General features: G+C 49.3%; 1 protein-coding gene and 5 non-coding genes across 6 annotated transcripts in view; 1 reads left to right on the plus strand and 5 right to left on the minus strand.

The window, feature by feature from the left end:
* Positions 1 to 2854, plus strand: part of LOC147085400 (uncharacterized) — a 327863-nt gene extending 325009 nt beyond the window's left edge. Inside the window, exons 7-8 of the mRNA XM_085979140.1 lie at positions 1934 to 2724; positions 2759 to 2854. Of these exons, the coding sequence (XP_085835266.1) occupies positions 1934 to 2724; positions 2759 to 2854 (887 nt within the window). The remainder of the gene's footprint in view (positions 1 to 1933; positions 2725 to 2758) is intronic.
* An 8563-nt stretch (positions 2855 to 11417) lies between these two features.
* Positions 11418 to 11489, minus strand: trnae-uuc (transfer RNA glutamic acid (anticodon UUC)). Its single transcript has one exon. It is a non-coding gene; the product is annotated as a tRNA-Glu (tRNA).
* Positions 11490 to 12443: 954 nt separating this feature from the next.
* On the minus strand, positions 12444 to 12514 carry trnag-gcc (transfer RNA glycine (anticodon GCC)). The gene has a single exon. It is a non-coding gene; the product is annotated as a tRNA-Gly (tRNA).
* Positions 12515 to 14566: 2052 nt separating this feature from the next.
* trnag-gcc (transfer RNA glycine (anticodon GCC)) lies at positions 14567 to 14637 on the minus strand. The gene has a single exon. It is a non-coding gene; the product is annotated as a tRNA-Gly (tRNA).
* Positions 14638 to 16699: 2062 nt separating this feature from the next.
* Positions 16700 to 16770, minus strand: trnag-ccc (transfer RNA glycine (anticodon CCC)). Its single transcript has one exon. It is a non-coding gene; the product is annotated as a tRNA-Gly (tRNA).
* Positions 16771 to 18914: 2144 nt separating this feature from the next.
* Positions 18915 to 18985, minus strand: trnag-ccc (transfer RNA glycine (anticodon CCC)). The gene has a single exon. It is a non-coding gene; the product is annotated as a tRNA-Gly (tRNA).
* Positions 18986 to 19596: the final 611 nt, after the last annotated feature.

The following is a 19596-nucleotide window of genomic DNA, read 5'->3' on the forward strand; positions in this document are numbered from 1 at the left end:
TACAGGTAATGCCCAGATACCCCTGGTGGGACGGTGATTACAGGTAATGCCCAGATAACCCTGGAGGGACAGTGATTACAGGTAATGCCCAGATAACCCTGGAGGGACAGTGATTACAGGTAATGCCCAGATACCCCTGGTGGGACAGTGATTACAGGTAATGCCTGGATACCCCTGGTGTGAAGGTGATTACAGGCAATGCCTGGATACCCCTGGTGGGACAATGATTACAGGTAATGCCCAGATACCCCTGGTGGGACGGTGATTACAGGTAATGCCCAGATAATCCTGGTGGGACGGTGATTACAAGTAATGCCCAGATAACCCTGGAGGGACAGTGATTACAGGTAATGCCCAGATACCCCTGGTGGGATAGTGATTACTGGTAATGCCCGGATACCCCTGGTGTGAAGGTGATTACAGGTAATGCCCAGATACCCCTGGTGGGACAGTGATTACTGGTAATGCCTGGATACCCCTGGTGTGAAGGTGATTACAGGCAATTCCTGGATACCCCTGGTGGGACAATGACTACAGGTAATGCCCAGATACCCCTGGAGGGACAGTGATTACAGGTAATGCCCAGATACCCCTGGTGGGACGGTGATTACAGGTAATGCCCAGATACCGCTGGTGGGATGGTGATTACCGGTAATGTCTGGATACCCCTGCTGGGACAGTGATTGCAGGTAATGCCCAGATACCCTGGTGGGACAGTGATTGCAGGTAATGCCCAGATACCCCTGGTGGGACAGTGATTACAGGTAATGCCCAGATACCCCTGGTGGGACGGTGATTACAGGTAATGCCCGGATACCCCTGGTGTGAAGGTGATTACTGGTAATGCCCGGATACCCCTGGTGGGACGGTGATTACAGGTAATGCCCGGATACCGCTGGTGGGATGGTGATTACCGGTAATGTCTGGATACCCCTGCTGGGACAGTGATTGCAGGTAATGCCCAGATACCCCTGGTGGGACAGTGATTGCAGGTAATGCCCAGATACCCCTGGTGGGACAGTGATTGCAGGTAATGCCCAGATACCCCTGGTGGGACGGTGATTACAGGTAATGCCCAGATACCTCTGGTGGGACGTTGATTACAGGTAAGGCCCGATACCCCCGGCTCTCTGTGGAATGAGGCCCGCTGACAGCCCCAGGGCTTTCCTCAGACGGTTGTGTGCTGTCCCCACCCACCCCTGGAATATGGCCCTCCTGCCTGGTGCACAGCGAGTCAGCCACAGATTATGAGGCTGCAGCCCATCGAGGACCGAGCATTTGGGCGGCAGCTCACCAGTCCCGCATCCACATCTGTGGGGTCCGAAGAATGGAGGAGAGGCTGCCGAGACTGCAGCAGCGAAATCAGCCCAAGGCAATGATTAAGCGGTAACTGTCACTGCTGACAGAGGCAGGACAGAACCAGTGCCCTCAGCCCCTGTACATTTATAGCACTGCACTGTCTATCTGATGCCAGCGAGTGGCAGCATTGACTGACAATGGGGAATATGACACTGATCTCCACACACCCATCACTGTGTTACAAAAACATTTAAAAAGACTTGCATTTCTATACCAGCGTTCAGCACCTCAGGACGTCCCAAAGCACTTCACAGCCAATGAAGTACTTTTTGAAGTGCAGTCACTGTTCTAATGCAGGAAACACGGCAGCCAATTTGCGCACAGCAAGCTCCCACAAACAGCAATGTAATATGGCAAGATAATCTGTCTTTTCAGTCCTGTTGATTAAGGGATAAATATTGGCCCAGGACACCAGGGAGAATGACCATGCTCACCTTCGAATAGTGGCCGTGGGATCATTTACATCCACCTGAGAGAGCAGTATAATGTCTCATCCGAAAGACGCACCTCCTAAAGTGCGGCGCTCCCTCCCTCCCGACAGTGCGGCGCTCCCTCAGTACTACCTCTCTGATAGTGCAGCGCTCCCTCAGTACTGCCCCTCCGACAGTGCAGCGCTCCCTCAGTACTGCCCCTCCGACAGTGCAGCGCTCCCTCAGTACTGCCCCTCCGACAGTGCAGCGCTCCCTCGGTACTGCCCCCCCAACAGTGCAGCGCTCCCTCAGTACTGACCCTCCGAAAGTGCGGCGCTCCCTCAGTATTGCCCCTCCGACAGTGCAGCGCTCCCTCAGTACTGCCCCTCCAACAGTGCAGCGTTCCCTCAGTACTGACCCTCCGAAAGTGCGCCGCTCCCTCAGTATTGCCCCTCCGACAGTGCGGCGCTCCATCAGTACTGCCCCTCCGACAGTGCAGTGCTGCCTCAGTACCGTCCCTCCGATAGTGCGGCACTCCCTCAGTCCTGCCCCTCCGACAGTGCGGCGCTCCCTCAGTCCTGCCCCTCCGACAGTGCAGCGCTCCCTCAGTACTGCCCCTCCGACAGTGCAGCACTCCCTCAGTCCTGCCCCTCCGACAGTGCAGCGCTCCCTCAATACTGCCCCTCCGACAGTGCAGCGCTCCCTCAGCACTGCCCCTCCAACAGTGCAGCGTTCCCTCAGTACTGCCCCTCCGACAGTGTGGTTCTCCCTCAGTACTGCCCCTCTGACAGTGCGGCGCTCCCTCAGTACTGCCCCTCCGACAGTGTGGTGCTCCCTCAGTACTGCCCCTCCGACAGTGCGGCGCTCCCTCAGTACTGCCCCTCCGACAGTGCGGCGCTCCCTCAGTACTGCCCCTCCGACAGTGCAGCGCTCCCTCAGTACTGCCCCTCCGACAGTGCGGCACTCCCCCAGTACCGCCCCTCCGATAGTGCGGCACTCCCTCAGTTCTGCCCCTCCAACAGTGCAGTGCTCCCTCAGTACTGCCACTCCCACCGTGCGGCGCTGCCTCAGTACCGCCCCTCTGACAGTGCGCCGCTCCCTCAGTACTGCACTGGAGTGTCAGCCTGGATTTTTGTGCTCAAGTCTCTGGAGTGGGGCTCGAACCCACAACCTTCTAGCTCAGGCGAGAGAGTGCTGCCCACTGAGCTACGGCTGGAGCAGCGGCAAAACCTCCTGCTCCTCTTGGCCCCCCTAAAATAAGAGTTAAAAAGAAACTTTGACCATTTTCTGAGAGGTGGATTTGCTTATTCCAAGTGGCCTCAAACAGGCAGGAGTTCCAGCCCCTGGTATCCAGACCTAAGATCAGCAGTGTTAACAGGGCAGCAAGTCACCCAGGACCATTCTGCACTGTGACTGCCCTGGTTACGGCAGGGAGGATGCCTGACCCTTGGCCCGACGAAACTCGCTGACTGCTCGGTACATAACCCGGTTATCTTATTCATATCTCTCTCGGCATCAATCTCCAACAGATCCTGTAGTGCCAAGCTTTCCTACAAAAGGAGGTTGAAAGTCCAAATATGTCCAATTCTGGGCACCGCACTGCAGTCGGAGCACGGAGCCTGGGAGGTGAGGAGCCGGTATAAAAACCGGAGAGCAGCGAGGCCCGAGAGCAGTCGGAGCACGGAGCCTGGGAGGTGAGGAGCCGGTATAAAAACCGGAGAGCAGCGAGGCCCGAGAGCAGTCGGAGCACGGAGCCTGGGAGGTGAGGAGCCGGTATAAAAACCGGAGAGCAGCGAGGCCCGAGAGCAGTCGGAGCACGGAGCCTGGGAGGTGTTCGGGAGAGAGCAGCAGCGGAGGAGGAGCCCGGCTTAAAAACCGGCGCGAAGGCAGAGGCCCGACCAGTTCGGGAGAGCGGAGCGGAGAGGCGGCAGTCGGCGAGACTCGGGGCCATTTAAAAAACAGCTGAGGCGGAAGTCCAGCTCTTGAGCTTTTTTTCAGAAGCGGACCTGGTGGGAAGCACCCAGGTGAAAGTTTCTTTTCAGCAGGGCAGGAACCGGGAGGAGCGGGAAGTCGGCGTAGGACCAAGGGGACACAAGACCGGGAAGTCAGCGAAAGACCAGGGAGGTAAGACTAACTGGTAAGTACTTTCCTCAAACCTTTCTAGAAAGTAAAACCAAAACTAGTGGGATTTGGTTAGTTTAAAAAGGAATAAGAGGAGTACAGTATACATTGGTCTAAGTAAGCTTCGGGAAAACAAAAGTCGATAAATAAACTAAAACTAGAAAATTAAAAGTAATATAAGGGTTAAGTCATGGCAGTAGAGCTCGGACCTGTGTCATGCTCCTCCTGTAACATGTGGGAAATCAGGGACGCTTCCTGTGTCCCTGACGACTATGTGTGCAGGAAGTGTGTCCAGCTGCAGCTCATGTGGGACCGCATGACGGCCCTTGAGCTGCAGGTGGACTCACTTTGGAGCATCCACGATTCTGAGAGGGGTGTGGATAGCACATTTAGTGAGTTGGTCACACCGCAGGTTAAGGCCAGCGTAGACAGTACATGGGTGACCAAAAGGCAGAGCAAGGGCAGGAAGGTAGTGCAGAAATCCCCTGGGGTTGTCTCCCTTAGCAACAGGTTCACCGCCTTAGGTACTGTTGTCGGGGGGGGTGACACATCGGGGGAAGGCACCAGCAGCCAGGCTCATGGCACCATGACTGGCTCTGTTGCAAAGAAGGGAGGGAAAAAGAGTGGCAGGGCTATAGTAATAGGGGATTCGATTGTAAGGGGAATAGATAGGGGTTTCTGTGGTCGCGACCGAGACTCCAGGATGGTATGTTGCCTCCCTGGTGCAAGGGTCAAGGATGTCTCGGCGCGGGTGCAGAACATTCTGGAGGGGGAGGGGGAACAGCCAGTTTTCGTGATACATGTTGGTACCAACGACGTAGCTAAAAAAAGGGAAGAGGTCCTACAAGTAGAATTTAGGGAGTTAGGAGCCAAACTAAAAAGTAGGACCTCGAAGGCAGTAATCTCTGGATTACTACCAGTGCCACGTGCTAGTAAGAGTACAGAGAACAGGATAGTTAGGCTAAATACGTGGCTTGAGCAGTGGTGTAAGAGGGAGGGTTTTAAATTTTTGAGGCATTGGAACCAGTTTTGTGGTAGGTGTGACCTATACAAAAGGGACGGTCTACACCTGTGCAGAGATGGAACTGATGTTCTCGGGGTAATTTTTGATAAAGCAGTTCGGGAGCATTTACACTAGTATGGCAGGGGGCTAGAAACCTATGTAGTGAAATAGAGGAAAGTGAAAGGCAGACAGAAATAAATGATAAAAGGGTGAGGAACAAAAAACAAAGGGCCAAACTAATTCATAAAAAATGTGAGCATAAAAAAAGCCTGAGGGTTTTATACCTTAATGCGAGAAGCATCAGGAACAAGGTAGATGAATTAGCTGTGGAAATAGAGGTTAATAATTATGATCTAATTGGGATTACGGAAACATGGTTGCAGGGTGAGCAGGGCTGGGAGCTTAACATACAGGGGTATTCAGTATTTAGGAAGGATCGACAAAAAAGAAAGGGAGGAGGGGTAGCATTGCTAGTAAAAGAGGGGATAAATGCAATTGAAAGGAAGGATATTAACTCAGTTAATACAGAATCTATATGGGTGGAGCTAAGAAATAGCGAGGGGCGAAAAACATTAATAGGAGTGGTATATAGGCCTCCAAATAGTAAAATAGAGGTTAGGGAGGGCATCACGAGGGAAATTAGAGAAGCGTGCAATAAGAGCACAGCTGTCATCATAGGTGACTTTAACTTACATATAGATTGGACTAGCCTAATCAGTAAAAATAATGAGGAGGAGGAATTCCTTGAGTGTTTGAGGGATGGTTATCTGGATCAATATGTCGAGGAACCAACTCGGGAACAGGCTATATTGGACTGGGTACTGTGCAATGAGAAGGGACTAATCAGTAATCTTGTTGTACGGGGACCCTTGGGTCAGAGCGATCATAACATGATCGATTTCTCACTCGAAATGGAGAGCGAAGAAATTGACTCAGAGACTAAGGTCCTGAATTTAAACAAGGGGAATTATGATGCCATGAGACGGGAACTGAGTAGGTCTGATTGGACAACGTTCCTGGGAGGACTGGAGGTAGATAAACAATGGCAAACATTTAAAGATAGAATGACAAAATTGCAAAAATTGTTTATACCAATCTGGCATAAAAGGAAATCTAAAAAGGTGACTCAACCGTGGATAACAGGGGAAATTAGAGACAGCATAAAATCCAAAGATAGGACGTATAAAATAGCCAAAAAAAGCGCCAGAGCGGAAGATTGGGAACAGTTTAAGATAGAGCAAAGGAGGGCAAAGGGCATAATCAAGAGGGGCAAAATAGCTTACGAAAACAAGCTGGCGGAAAATATAAAAACTAACTCCAAAAGCTTTTATAAGTATATCAAAAGGAAAAGACTGGTGAAAACCAAAGTTGGTCCATTGCAGTCAGATACGGGGGAATATATAATGGGAAATAAGGAAATGGCAGATCAACTAAATGCATACTTTGGGTCAGTCTTTACGAAGGAAGACACAAAAAACCTCCCTGGGATATCGGGAAAAATAGGGACATTGGCAAAGGAGGAACTGACGCAAATCAATATCTCTAACGATATGGTGTTAAGGAAGCTAAAGGATTGAAGGTGGACAAATCCCCAGGGCCTGATAACATGCATCCTAGGGTACTGAAGGAGGTGGCCCTAGAGATAGCGGATGCACTAAGGATGATTTTTCAGAATTCATTAGACTCGGGAACAGTACCGATGGATTGGAGGGTAGCTAACGTTACCCCACTATTCAAAAATAGGGGTAGGGAAAAAGCAGGTAATTACAGACCTGTAAGCCTTACATCAGTTGTGGGCAAAATGCTGGAGTCCATCATTAAGGATGAAATAGCGGAGCACTTAGCAAATGGGGACAGGATAGGACAGAGTCAACATGGATTTACAAAGGGTAAATCGTGCTTGACTAATCTATTGGAATTTTTTGAGGGAGTAACTGGTAGAATAGATGGGGGAGAGCCAGTAGATGTGGTGTACCTGGACTTCCAAAAGGCCTTCGATAAGGTCCCACATAAAAGATTAGCATGGAAAATTGAGGCTCATGGGATAAAGGGGAAAGTTTTGGCGTGGATAGGGAACTGGCTGTCAGATAGAAAACAGAGAGTTGGAATAAACGGCTCATTTTCTGAATGGCAGGCAGTAACAAGTGGGGTACCACAGGGATCTGTCCTGGGCCCCCAGCTGTTCACAATTTACATTAATGACCTGGATCAGGGAGTCGGATGCAGCATTTCCAAATTTGCAGACGACACTAAACTAGGAGGGGGGGTGGGCTCAGAGGAAGAGACCAGGAAGCTCCAGAGCGATTTGGACAGACTGGGCGATTGGGCGGATAAATGGCAGATGCACTATAATGTGGACAAGTGCGAAGTTATCCACCTTGGGTGCAGGAACGGGAGGGCAAATTATTATTTAAATGGCAATAGATTGGGAGAGGGGGAAGTACAGAGAGACCTGGGTGTTCTTGTACACCAGTCACTGAAGGCGAGCATGCAGGTGCAACAGGCGGTCAAGAAGGCAAACGGTATGCTGGCCTTCATAGCAAAAGGGTTAGAATACAGGAACAGGGATACCTTGCTGCAGCTGTACAGGGCACTGGTGAGACCACACCTCGAGTACTGTGTACAGTTTTGGTCGCCTCATCTGAGGAAGGATGTTCTTGCCATGGAGGGGGTGCAGCGGCGATTCACCAGGCTGATACCAGGAATGGCGGGAATGACCTATGAGGAGAGACTATGTAGTTTAGGGATGTACACACTGGAGTTTAGAAGATTGAGAGGGGACCTCATAGAAGTGTATAAAATTCTGACAGGTCTAGACAGACTGGATGCAGAAGGAATGTTTCCCTTGGCGGGTGAGAACAGAACTAGAGGACATAATTTAAGGATAAGGGCTAAACCATTTAGGACAGAGATGAGGGGGAATTTCTTCACTCAGAGAGTGGTGAACCTGTGGAACTCATTGCCACAGAGGGCAGTGTACGCCAGCTCATTAAATATATTTAAGAGGGAATTAGATATATTTCTACGGGCAAAAGGGGTTAAGGGTTACGGAGAGAAGGCGGGGACGGGATACTGAATTAAAGGATCAGCCATGATCTCATCGAATGGCGGAGCAGGCACGAAGGGCCGAATGGCCTACTCCTTCTCCTATCTTCTATGTATCTATGTATCTATGAAAGATGTGAAGGAGAGGGTGCAGCAAAGATTTACGAGAATGATTCCAGGATTGAGGGACTTCAGTTACTTTGACAGACTGGAGAAGCTGGGGTTGTTCTCCTTGGAGCAGAAAAGATTGAGGGGAGATTTGATGGAGGTGCTCAAAATCATGAGGGGTCTGGACAGAGTAGAGAGTGACAAACTGTTCCCATTGGCAGAAGGGTAGAGAATCAGAGGACACAGATTTAAGTTGATTTGCAAAAGAACCAAAGGCGACATAAGAAAAAACTTTTTTACGCAGCAAGGAGGAAAAATTCAGTTGTCTGCGCCTCCCGTTAGCGCCTTAAGAGTGCGCTAATTAGCCGCAGAGCAACTAGCGCCCGGGCGCGGCGATGTTTGCGTCGCTCGCGTAATTAACTAGACATTTTGTGGCGGCGCTAAACACTACCGCCACGATCTCCTGCGCCGGTAGATCGTGATGTCAGTCGAGTGCGCAACTCCCCGGTAGCGCCCCGGACCAGATATTGAGTGGCACCCCCTGCCTTACCACCTGCTGCTAGCAACGACAGGTTGAGGGGAGCGTTTTGCAGTCGGGAAGGGACTGGGGGAGCGCTATTTAAAGGCGACCGCTTCTGCCTTTTTTTGTTGGTGACATTTTTGCACCACGCATTCTGAGAGAGAGAGAGAGAGACTTCTGGAGATTCAACGCTGTGTGAAGGAGTTTTGCATACTGAGCAGCACTTTGCTGGTTCATTTTGATTTGCCCTTCCTTGTATCGATTTAGAAGAGACTGTGGGGGCTGCACTCTGAGCTGTTTCCCTGGGCCTCTCCATTGTTCTTTCCAGCAGATTTGATGTACAGGTCTCTCCAGGCCGAGATTCAAGGCTGCAATGAGCAGGATGTGGATGGAGAGCAAGATCGACCCTCCCCTTTAAGATAAAAACAGAAAAATGCTGGAGAAACTCAGCAGGTCAAGCAGCATCTGCGAAGAGAGAAACAGAGTTAATTTTTCAGGTCGATGACCATTCGTCAGAACTGGCCGGCGCCAGTGTGTCTGTGTTCCATTGCTGACTGACATCACAATAGCTTCGCCAGCGCTGAGGTAGCGCCTCACTCCTCGGTCTATGCGCCTTAAGACAGGTGTGAAGCACATGATTTCGCGCTCCAATCACCCCCTGGGGCGATAAAAGCCAAGTTTGCCATCAGAGGCGCTAATTAGCGCCAGGCGCTAAACTTTGCGCACGGCCGCTAATGGCGCCCCAAACGGGGCGATACTGAATTTTGCCCCCCAAGTGTTTAAGATCTGGAATGCACCGCCTGACAGGGTGGTGGAGGCAGACTCAATCATGGCTTTCAAAAGGGAGCTGGATAAGTATCTGAAGGAAAGAAATGTGCAGGGCTATGGGGAAAAGGCAGGGGAGTGGGACTAGCTGAAGTGCTCTTGTAGAGAGCCGACACAAGCTCGATGGGCAGAATGGCCTTCTTCCATGCTGTAATCATTCTATGATCCTAAATGGCCTTTGTTGGATTGCCCTTCCCCTCCAGGTTAATCACCCGCTGAAAGAGCAGCGGGAAGTTTATAAGGAATGGCCTCTCCTGGCAAATCCCATACTGCCAGTTCACTATCGTACACATGCTCTTTAAATCTTCACTCATCAGACCAAAGATGCCCTGATTAAAAACAAATCTTTAAAAATAGAGGAAAATTGGTTTTGATCAATGCACTCACACCCACCGATATGTTCCATACCCGACCACAGCACACTCATGCATCTTAGTTAGTGGGGGTGGTCCCCACAATAAAATATCCAGCCAACCTTGTCTGGGTTCAACACAGAATATGGTGATTTGGGCATGGTACAGGCAACTGGTGGATAGGGACAGTACCCCAGTAACAGGGAGTGCTCGGGGGCTGTACCCCAGTAACAGGGAGCGCTCCAGTAACAGGCAGTGCCCGGGGACTGTACCCCAGTAACAGGCAGTGCCCAGGGACTGTACCCCAGTAACAGGGAGTGCCCGGGGACTGTACCCCAGTAACAGGGAGTGTCCAGGGACTGTACCCCAGTAACAGGCAGTGCCCGGGGACTGTACCCCAGTAACAAGGAGTGCCCAGGTACTGTACCCCAGTAACAGGGAATGCCCAGGGACTGTACCCCAGTAACAGGGAGTGCCCAGGGACCGTACCCCAGTAACAGGGAGTGCCCAAGGACTGTACCCCAGCAACAGGGAGTGCCCAGGGACTGTACCCCAGTAACAGGCAGTGCCCGGGGAATGTACCTCAGTAACAGGGAGTGCCCACGGACTGTACCCCAGTAACAGGGAGTGCCCAGGGACTGTACCCCAGTAACAGGGAATGCCCAGGGACTGTACCCCAGTAACAGGGAGTGCCCAGGGACCGTACCCCAGTAACAGGGAGTGCCCAAGGACCGTACCCCTGTAACAGGGAGAGCCCAGGGTCTGTACCCCAGTAACAGGGAGTGCCCAGGGACCGTACCCCAGTGACAGGGAGTGCCCAGGGACCGTACCCCAGTCACAGGGAGTGCCATGGGACTGTACCCCAGTAACAGGGAGTGCCCAGGCACCGTACCCCAGCAACAGGGTGTGCCCGGGGACTGTACCCCAGTAACGGGGAGTGCCAGGGACCGTACCCCAGTAACAGGGAGCGCCCAGGGACTGTACCCCAGTAACAGGGAGTGCCCAGACCGTACCCCAGTAACAGGGAGTGCCCAGGGACTGTACCCCAGTAACAGGGAGTGCCCGGGGACCGTACCCCAGTAACAGGGAGTGCCCGGGGACTGTACCCCAGTAACAGGGAGTGCCCGGGGACTGTACCCCAGTAACAGGGAGTGCCCAGGGACTGTACCCCAGTAACAGGGAGCGCCCAGGGAGCGTACCCCAGTAACAGGGAGTGCCCAGGGACTGCACCCCAGTAACAGGGAGTGCCCAGGGACTGGCAGGAGGGATGGTAACCAGAGGTAGAATTGTCTTATGCAGCGAATGTTAAGGCCTCATGAATATCAGGATAAGTTATCACGGCCCAGTTACTCTGTCATTCGAGTCTTGCACACGTTGCTAATGTGGCATTTTTCACACTGGCAATGAGTTGACTGATAGCCCTGCTGTGATCAGCTAAGTTTGTTAGGGAGATGCCGTCGGCAAAATAATACATGGAAGACGGATAATAACCGTGACTGTTCTGACACTGTGAGGCAAGGAAGCGAATGCTGCACCTCGGTGCCGAATGATGCGCTGCTGACTGTTGAGGCAACAGCAGCGGTGTGGAAAATTGAAAGGTTGATGAGGTGCAAGCATTGTTTCGCGCGGGTGCTTTGATTGCTGGCATTTCAAACAGCCAGAAAACGCACTGGTTCCCTGACCGGGAATCGAACCCGGGCCGCGGCGGTGAAAGCGCCGAATCCTATCCACTAGACCACCAGGGAAGCTGTGAGAAGCGGCCTGCCAGCAAGCAGAACAAGGCAGTCTTTCCTCCTTGCTGCTTTGAAATTCAGGTCACTTTCACGCCAGGCAAACTTTTCGTACAAGATGACATTTTTTAGGCGAGATCACAAAGGACATATTCAGGAAACCACAGCATCAAGTGCGTGTAGGCGTCCACCTGAAATCTATTTGCTTCTGTGCTTTTCTCAGAGATACACAGTCAGAGAAAAGCCGTCGGGATATTGAATAATCAGCACCAAAATATCAAGGACAATACAGAGGAAACAGTAATGCACTGCTTGAGACAAAGACTCAAACATATGCACGAACACAGATGTGTGCTCACTTTGTGTGAGTATGTCTCAGATATCCATATGATTCATGGAGGCGTGCAGTACAGTGTGAGGCCATTCGGCCAATCGTGCCAGTTCTGTCCACTTGAAAGATCAGACGTGCTTTCTCCCGCTGTTATCTGCATTTCCCTGTCCTCTCTCGTTCCGCAGTGCCCCGCACAAAAGACAAACAGAAGGAGAACACTATGCTAACGAGGAATTGATGCAGGAGGTTTTTATGCAGTTCCTCACCGTTTAAAATTTTTTTAGGTTCAATCTTTCGCTGCTGATCTTTTCCAAGGAGCGCTTTAAGGTGCTGCCAAAACGTTTAAAATTGGGGATGTTAAAATTCCTTCCCGTCGGGGAATTTCACCCCGGTCTCCCGCGTGACAGGCGGGGATACTCACAACGAGACTAACGAGGAAGTGAGCAATGCAATGTCTGTCAGAGTAAGAATCGAGCCTGTTACACAGGAACAGGATGCCATTCAGCCCCTCAAAGCTGTTGCACAGCAACAGGAGCAGAACATTCATACCCTTGATCCACTTGCACAGGTACAGCTAATAAATTATTTATGCTCATGTGATGTGTTTGCTATGAAATGAATTGTTAAAAAAATTAACCTGCATTGGCCGGGAATCGAACCCGGGTCTCCCGCGTGGCAGGCGAGAATTCTACCCCTGAACCACCAATGCACGCCGACTTAATCGATTCTATTTTCTGGTAGCTACAATTTATTTTTGACTTTTGTTAATACAAGCGGGGACACTGCGTTAACATAAAAAGCAATATGCAGCAGATACTGCATCTGGAATTGTTGATTAAATGCTGGAAACACTTCGAAGGTCCTGGAAGATCTGTGGACAGAGAAACACAGGGTTAACCTCTCAGGTGCATGAGCTCTCGGTAGAGTTAAGATTTTGCACTTTTCTACGTCCCGTGGGAGTTTCCTTCCAACGTTGTTTAGCTGCTCAAAAATTACATAATTAAGAAACTAACTTTCCCCAAAAGAAAATATAGGAGCAGGATTGGGTCATTCGGCCCCTCGAGCCCGCCATTTAAAAAGTTCGTGGCTGATGAGATCTTCGACACAACGCAACTTTGCCGCCCGTTCCCCATAACCTTTGACTCCCCTGTAGCTGAAATATATGTCTATCAGACATACAGAACCCGTTTGACGTCTTACAGTGTGGCCCGAGGGATAGTGTGGAGAAGCTGGGATTGCTTTCCTCTGGAGGCTAAGAGGAAATTTAATAGAGGCTTGCAAAATTACAATGGGTTTTGATAGAGGAAATAAAGACAAACGCTTTCCAATGGCAGGAGGGATGGTAACCAGAGGTAGAATTGTCTTATGCAGCGAATGTTAAGGCCTCATGAATATCAGGATAAGTTATCACGGCCCAGTTACTCTGTCATTCGAGTCTTGCACACGTTGCTAATGTGGCATTTTTCACACTGGCAATGAGTTGACTGATAGCCGTGCTGTGATCAGCTAAGTTTGTTAGGGAGATGCAGTCGGCAAAATAATACATGGAAGACGGATAATAACCGTGACTGTTCTGACACGGAAGCGAATGCTGCACCTCGGTACTGAATGATGCGCTGCTGACTGTTGAGGCAACAGCAGCGGTGTGGAAAATTGAAAGGTTGATGAGGTGCAAGCATTGTTTCGCGCGGGTGCTTTGATTGCTGGCATTTCAAACAGCCAGAAAACGCACTGGTTCCCTGACCGGGAATCGAACCCGTGCCGCGGCGGTGAAAGCGCCGAATCCTATCCACTAGACCACCAGAGAAGCTGTGAAAAGCGGCCTGCCAGCAAGCAGAACAAGGCAGTCTTTCCTCCTTGCTGCTTTGAAATTCAGGTCACTTTCACGCCAGGCAAACTTTTCGTACAAGATGACATTTTTTAGGCGAGATCACAAAGGACATATTCAGGAAACCACAGCATCAAGTGCGTGTAGGCGTCCACCTGAAATCTATTTGCTTCTGTGCTTTTCTCAGAGATACACAGTCAGAGAAAAGCCGTCGGGATATTGAATAATCAGCACCAAAATATCAAGGACAATACAGAGGAAACAGTAATGCACTGCTTGAGACAAAGACTCAAACATATGCACGAACACAGATGTGTGCTCACTTTGTGTGAGTATGTCTCAGATATCCATATGATTCATGGAGGCGTGCAGTACAGTGTGAGGCCATTCGGCCAATCGTGCCAGTTCTGTCCACTTGAAAGATCAGACGTGCTTTCTCCCGCTGTTATCTGCATTTCCCTGTCCTCTCTCGTTCCGCAGTGCCCCGCACAAAAGACAAACAGAAGGAGAACACTATGCTAACGAGGAATTGATGCAGGAGGTTTTTATGCAGTTCCTCACCGTTTAAAATTGTTTTAGGTTCAATCTTTCGCTGTTGATCTTTTCCAAGGAGCGCTTTAAGGTGCTGCCAAAACGTTTAAAATTGGGGATGTTAAAATTCCTTCCCGTCGGGGAATTTCACCCCGGTCTCCCGCGTGACAGGCGGGGATACTCACAACGAGACTAACGAGGAAGTGAGCAATGCAATGTCTGTCAGAGTAAGAATCGAGCCTGTTACACAGGAATAGGATGCCATTCAGCCCCTCAAAGCTGTTGCACAGCAACAGGAGCAGAACATTCATACCCTTGATCCACTTGCACAGGTACAGCTAATAAATTATTTATGCTCATGTGATGTGTTTGCTATGAAATGAATTGTTAAAAAAATTAACCTGCATTGGCCGGGAATCGAACCCGGGTCTCCCGCGTGGCAGGCGAGAATTCTACCCCTGAACCACCAATGCACGCCGACTTAATCGATTCTATTTTCTGGTAGCTACAATTTATTTTTGACTTTTGTTAATACAAGCGGGGACACTGCGTTAACATAAAAAGCAATATGCAGCAGATACTGCATCTGGAATTGTTGATTAAATGCTGGAAACACTTCGAAGGTCCTGGAAGATCTGTGGACAGAGAAACACAGGGCTAACCTCTCAGGTGCATGAGCTCTCGGTAGAGCTAAGATTTTGCACTTTTCTACGTCCCGTGGGAGTTTCCTTCCAACGTTGTTTAGCTGCTCAAAAATTACATAATTAAGAAACTAACCTTCCCCAAAAGAAAAAATAGGAGCAGGATTGGGCCATTCGGCCCCTCGAGCCCGCCATTTAAAAAGTTCGTGGCTGATGAGATCTTCGACACAACGCAACTTTGCCGCCCGTTCCCCATAACCTTTGACTCCCCTGTAGCTGAAATGTATGTCTATCAGACATACAGAACCCGTTTGACGTCTTACAGTGTGGCCCGAGGGATAGTGTGGAGAAGCTGGGATTGCTTTCCTCTGGAGGCTAAGAGGAAATTTAATAGAGGCTTGCAAAATTACAATGGGTTTTGATAGAGGAAATAAAGACAAACGCTTTCCAATGGCAGGAGGGATGGTAACCAGAGGTAGAATTGTCTTATGCAGCGAATGTTAAGGCCTCATGAATATCAGGATAAGTTATCACGGCCCAGTTACTCTGTCATTCGAGTCTTGCACACGTTGCTAATGTGGCATTTTTCACACTGGCAATGAGTTGACTGATAGCCGTGCTGTGATCAGCTAAGTTTGTTAGAGAGATGCAGTCGGCAAAATAATACATGGAAGACGGATTATAAACGTGACTGTTCTGACACTGCGAGGCAAGGAAGCGAATGCTGCACCTCGGTAACGCATGATGCGCTGCTGACTGTTGAGGCAACAGCAGCGGTGTGGAAAATTGAAAGGTTGATGAGGTGCAAGCATTGTTTCGCGCGGGTGCTTTGATTGCTGGCATTTCAAACAGCCAGAAAACGCACTGGTTCCCTGACCGGGAATCGAACCAATGCCGCGGCGATGAAAGCGCCGAATCCTAACCACTAGACCACCAGGGAAGCTGCGGAAAGCATCCTGCCAGCAAGCAGAACAATGCAGTCTTTCCTCCTTGCTGCTTTGAAATTCAGGTCACTTTCGCGCCAGGCAAACTTTTCGTACAAGATGTCATTTTTTAGGCGAGATCACAAACGACATGTTCAAGAAACCACAGCATCAATTGCGGGTAGGCGTCCACCTGAAATCTATTTGCTTCTGTGCATTTCTCAGTGATACACAGTCAGAGAAAAGCCGTCGGGATATTGAATAATCAGCACCAAAATATCAAGGACAACACAGAGGAAATAGTAATGCACTGCTTGAGACAAAGGCTCAAACACATACACGAACACAGATGTGTGCTCACTTTGTGTGGGTATATCTCAGATATCCATATGATTCATGGAAGCTTGCAGTACAATATGAGGCCATTCGGCCAATCGTGCCAGTGCTGTCCCCTTGAAAGATCAGACGTGCTTTCTCCCGCTGTTATCTGCATTTCCCTGTCCTCTCTCGTTCCGCAGTGCCCCGCACAAAAGACAAACAGAAGGAGAACACTATGTTAACGAGGAATTGATGCAGGAGCTTTTTATACAGTTCCTCACCGTTTAAAATCATTTTAGGTACAATTTTTCGCTGTTGATCTTTTCCAAGGAGCACGTTAAGGTGCTGCCCTAAGGTTTAAAATTGGGGATGTTAAAATTCCTCCCCGTCGGGGAATTTCACCCCGGTCTCCCGCGTGACAGGTGGGGATACTCACAACTATACTAACGAGGAAGTGAGCAATGTAATGTCTGTCAGAGTAAGAATCGAGCCTGTTACACAGAAACAGGATGCCATTCAGCCCCTGAAAACTGTTGCACAGGAACAGGAGCAGAACATTCATTCCCTTGATCCAGTTGCACAGATACAGCTGATATATTATTTATGCTCAAGTGATGTGTTTGCTATGAAATGAATTGTTTAAAATGTTAACCTGCATTAGCCGGGAATCGAACCCGGGTCATCCGCGTGGGAGGCGAGAATTCTACCCCTGAACCACCAATGCACGCCGAGTTAACAAATTCCATTTTCTGGTAGCTACAATTTATTTTTGGCTTTTGTTAATACAAGCGGGGACACTGCGTTAACATAAAAAGCTAAATGCAGCAGATACTGCATCTGGAATTGTTGACTAAATGCTGGAAACACTTCGAAGGTCCTGGAAGATCTGTGGACAGAGAATTACAGGGTTAACCTCTCAGGTGCATGAGCTCACGGCAGAGCTAAGATTTTGCACTTTTCTAGGTGCCGCGGGAGTTTCCTTCCAACGTTGTTTAGCTGCTCAAAAATTACATAATTAAGAAACTAACGTTCCCCAAAAGAATAAATAGGAGCAGGATTGGACCATTCGGCCCCTCGAGCCCCGCCATTTAATAATTTCGTGGCTGATGAGATCTTCGACACAACGCAACTTTTCCGCCCGCTCCCCATAACCCTTGACTCCCCGACATATAGAACTCGTTTGACGTCTTACAGTGTGGCCCGAGGGACAAGCGACTTCAGTTATGTTGATGGTGTGGACAAGCTGGAATTGCTTTCCTCTGGAGGCTAAGAGGAAATTTAATAAAGGATTGCAAAATTTCAATGACTTTTGATAGAGGAAATAAAGACAACCGCTTTCCAATGGCAGGAGGGATGGTAACCAGAGGTAGAATTGTCTTATGCAGCGAATGTTAAGGCCTCATGAATATCAGGATACATAATCACGGCCCAGGTACTCTGTCATTCGAGTCTTGCACACGTAGCTAATGTGGCATTCTTCGCACTGGCAATGAGTTGACGGATAGCCGTGCTGTGATCAGCTAAGTTTGTTAGGGAGATGCAGTCGGCAAAATAATACATGGAAGGCGGATAATAACCGTGACTGTTCTGACACTGTGAGGTACACATAAATGTGGGCATTTAAGGTGTCTTGTTCCCAATGTCATTTCCTGCTGACTTTGAAACAGCAGGTATTTTACAGAAGGCAAGGAAGTGAATGTTGCACCTCGGTGCCGAATGTTGCGCTGCTGACTGTTGAGGCAACAGCAGCGTGGAAAGTTGAAAGGTTGATGAGGTGCAAGCATTGTTTCGCGCGGGTGCTTTGATTGCTGGCATTTCAAACAGCCAGAAAAAGCATTGGTTCCCTGACCGGGAATTCGAACCCGGTCCGCGGCGGTGATAAGCGCCGAATCCTAACCACTAGACCACCAGGGAAGCTGTGGAAAACATCCTGCCAGCAAGCAGAACAATGCAATCTTTCCTCCTTGCTGCTTTGAAATTCAGGTCACTTTCGCGCCAGGCAAACCTTTCGTTCCAGATGACATTTTTTCGGCGAGATCACAAACGACATGTTCAAGAAACCACAGCATCAATTGCGGGTAGGCGTCCACCTGAAATCTATTTGCTTCTGTGCTTTTCTCAGTGATACATAGTCAGAGAAAAGCCGTCGGGATATTGAATAATCAGCACCAAAATATCAAGGACAACACAGAGGAAATAGTAATGCACTGCTTGAGACAAAGGCTCAAACACATACACGAACACAGATGTGTGCTCACTTTGTGTGGGTATATATCAGATATCCATATGATTCATGGAAGCTTGCAGTACAGTATGAGGCCATTCGGCCAATCGTGCCAGTGCTGTCCACTTGAAAGATCAGACGTGATTTCTCCCGCTGTTATCTGCATTTCCCTGTCCTCTCTCGTTCCGCAGTGCCCCGCACAAAAGACAAACAGAAGGAGAACACTATGCTAACGAGGAATTGATGCAGGAGCTTTTTATACAGTTCCTCACCGTTTAAAATCATTTTAGGTTCAATTTTTCGCTGTTGATCTTTTCCAAGGAGCACGTTAAGGTGCTGCCCAAAGGTTTAAAATTGGGGATGTTAAGATTCCTCCCCGTCGGGGATTTTCACCCCGGTCTCCCGCGTGACAGGTAGGGATACTCACAACTATACTAACGAGGAAGTGAGCAATGTAATGTCTGTCAGAGTAAGAATCGAGCCTGTTACACAGAAACAGGATGCCATTCAGCCCCTGAAAACAGTTGCACAGGAACAGGAGCAGAACATTCATTCCCTTGATCCAGTTGCACAGACACAGCTAATATATTATTTGTGCTCAAGTGATGTGTTTGCTATGAAATGAATTGTTTAAAATGTCAACCTGCATTGGCCGGGAATCGAACCCGGGTCACCCGCGTGGGAGGCGATAATTCTATCCTTGAACCACCAATGCACGCCGAGTTAACAAATTCCATTTTCTGGAAGCTACAATTTATTTTTGGCTTTTGTTAATACAAGCGGGGACACTGCGTTAACATAAAAAGCTAAATGCAGCAGATACTGCATCTGGAATTGTTGACTAAATGCTGGAATCAGTTCGAAGGTCCTGGAAGATCTGTGGACAGAGAATTACAGGGTTAACCTCTCAGGTGCATGAGCTCACGGCAGAGCTAAGATTTTGCACTTTTCTAGGTGCCGTGGGAGTTTCCTTCCAACGTTGTTTAGCTTCTCAAAAATTACATAATTAAGAAACTAACGTTCCCCAAAAGAATAAATAGGAGCAGGATTGGGCCATTCAGCACCTCGTGCCCCGCCATTTAATAAGTTCGTGGCTGATGAGATCATCGACACAACGCAACTTTTCCGCCCGCTCCCCATAACCCTTGACTCCCCGACATACAGAACTCGTTTGACGTCTTACAGTGTGGCCCGAGGGACAAGCGACTTCAGTTATGTTGATGGTGTGGACAAGCTGGAATTGCTTTCCTCTGGAGGCTAAGAAGAAATGTAATAAAGGCTTGCAAAATTACAATGGCTTTTGATAGAGGACATAAAGACAACCGC

The sequence above is a fragment of the Somniosus microcephalus genome, unplaced genomic scaffold, assembly GCF_052327205.1.
Source record: "Somniosus microcephalus isolate GS21.2 unplaced genomic scaffold, FLI_Smic_1.0 unresolved_chr8, whole genome shotgun sequence".
Classification (NCBI taxonomy): domain Eukaryota; kingdom Metazoa; phylum Chordata; class Chondrichthyes; order Squaliformes; family Somniosidae; genus Somniosus; species Somniosus microcephalus.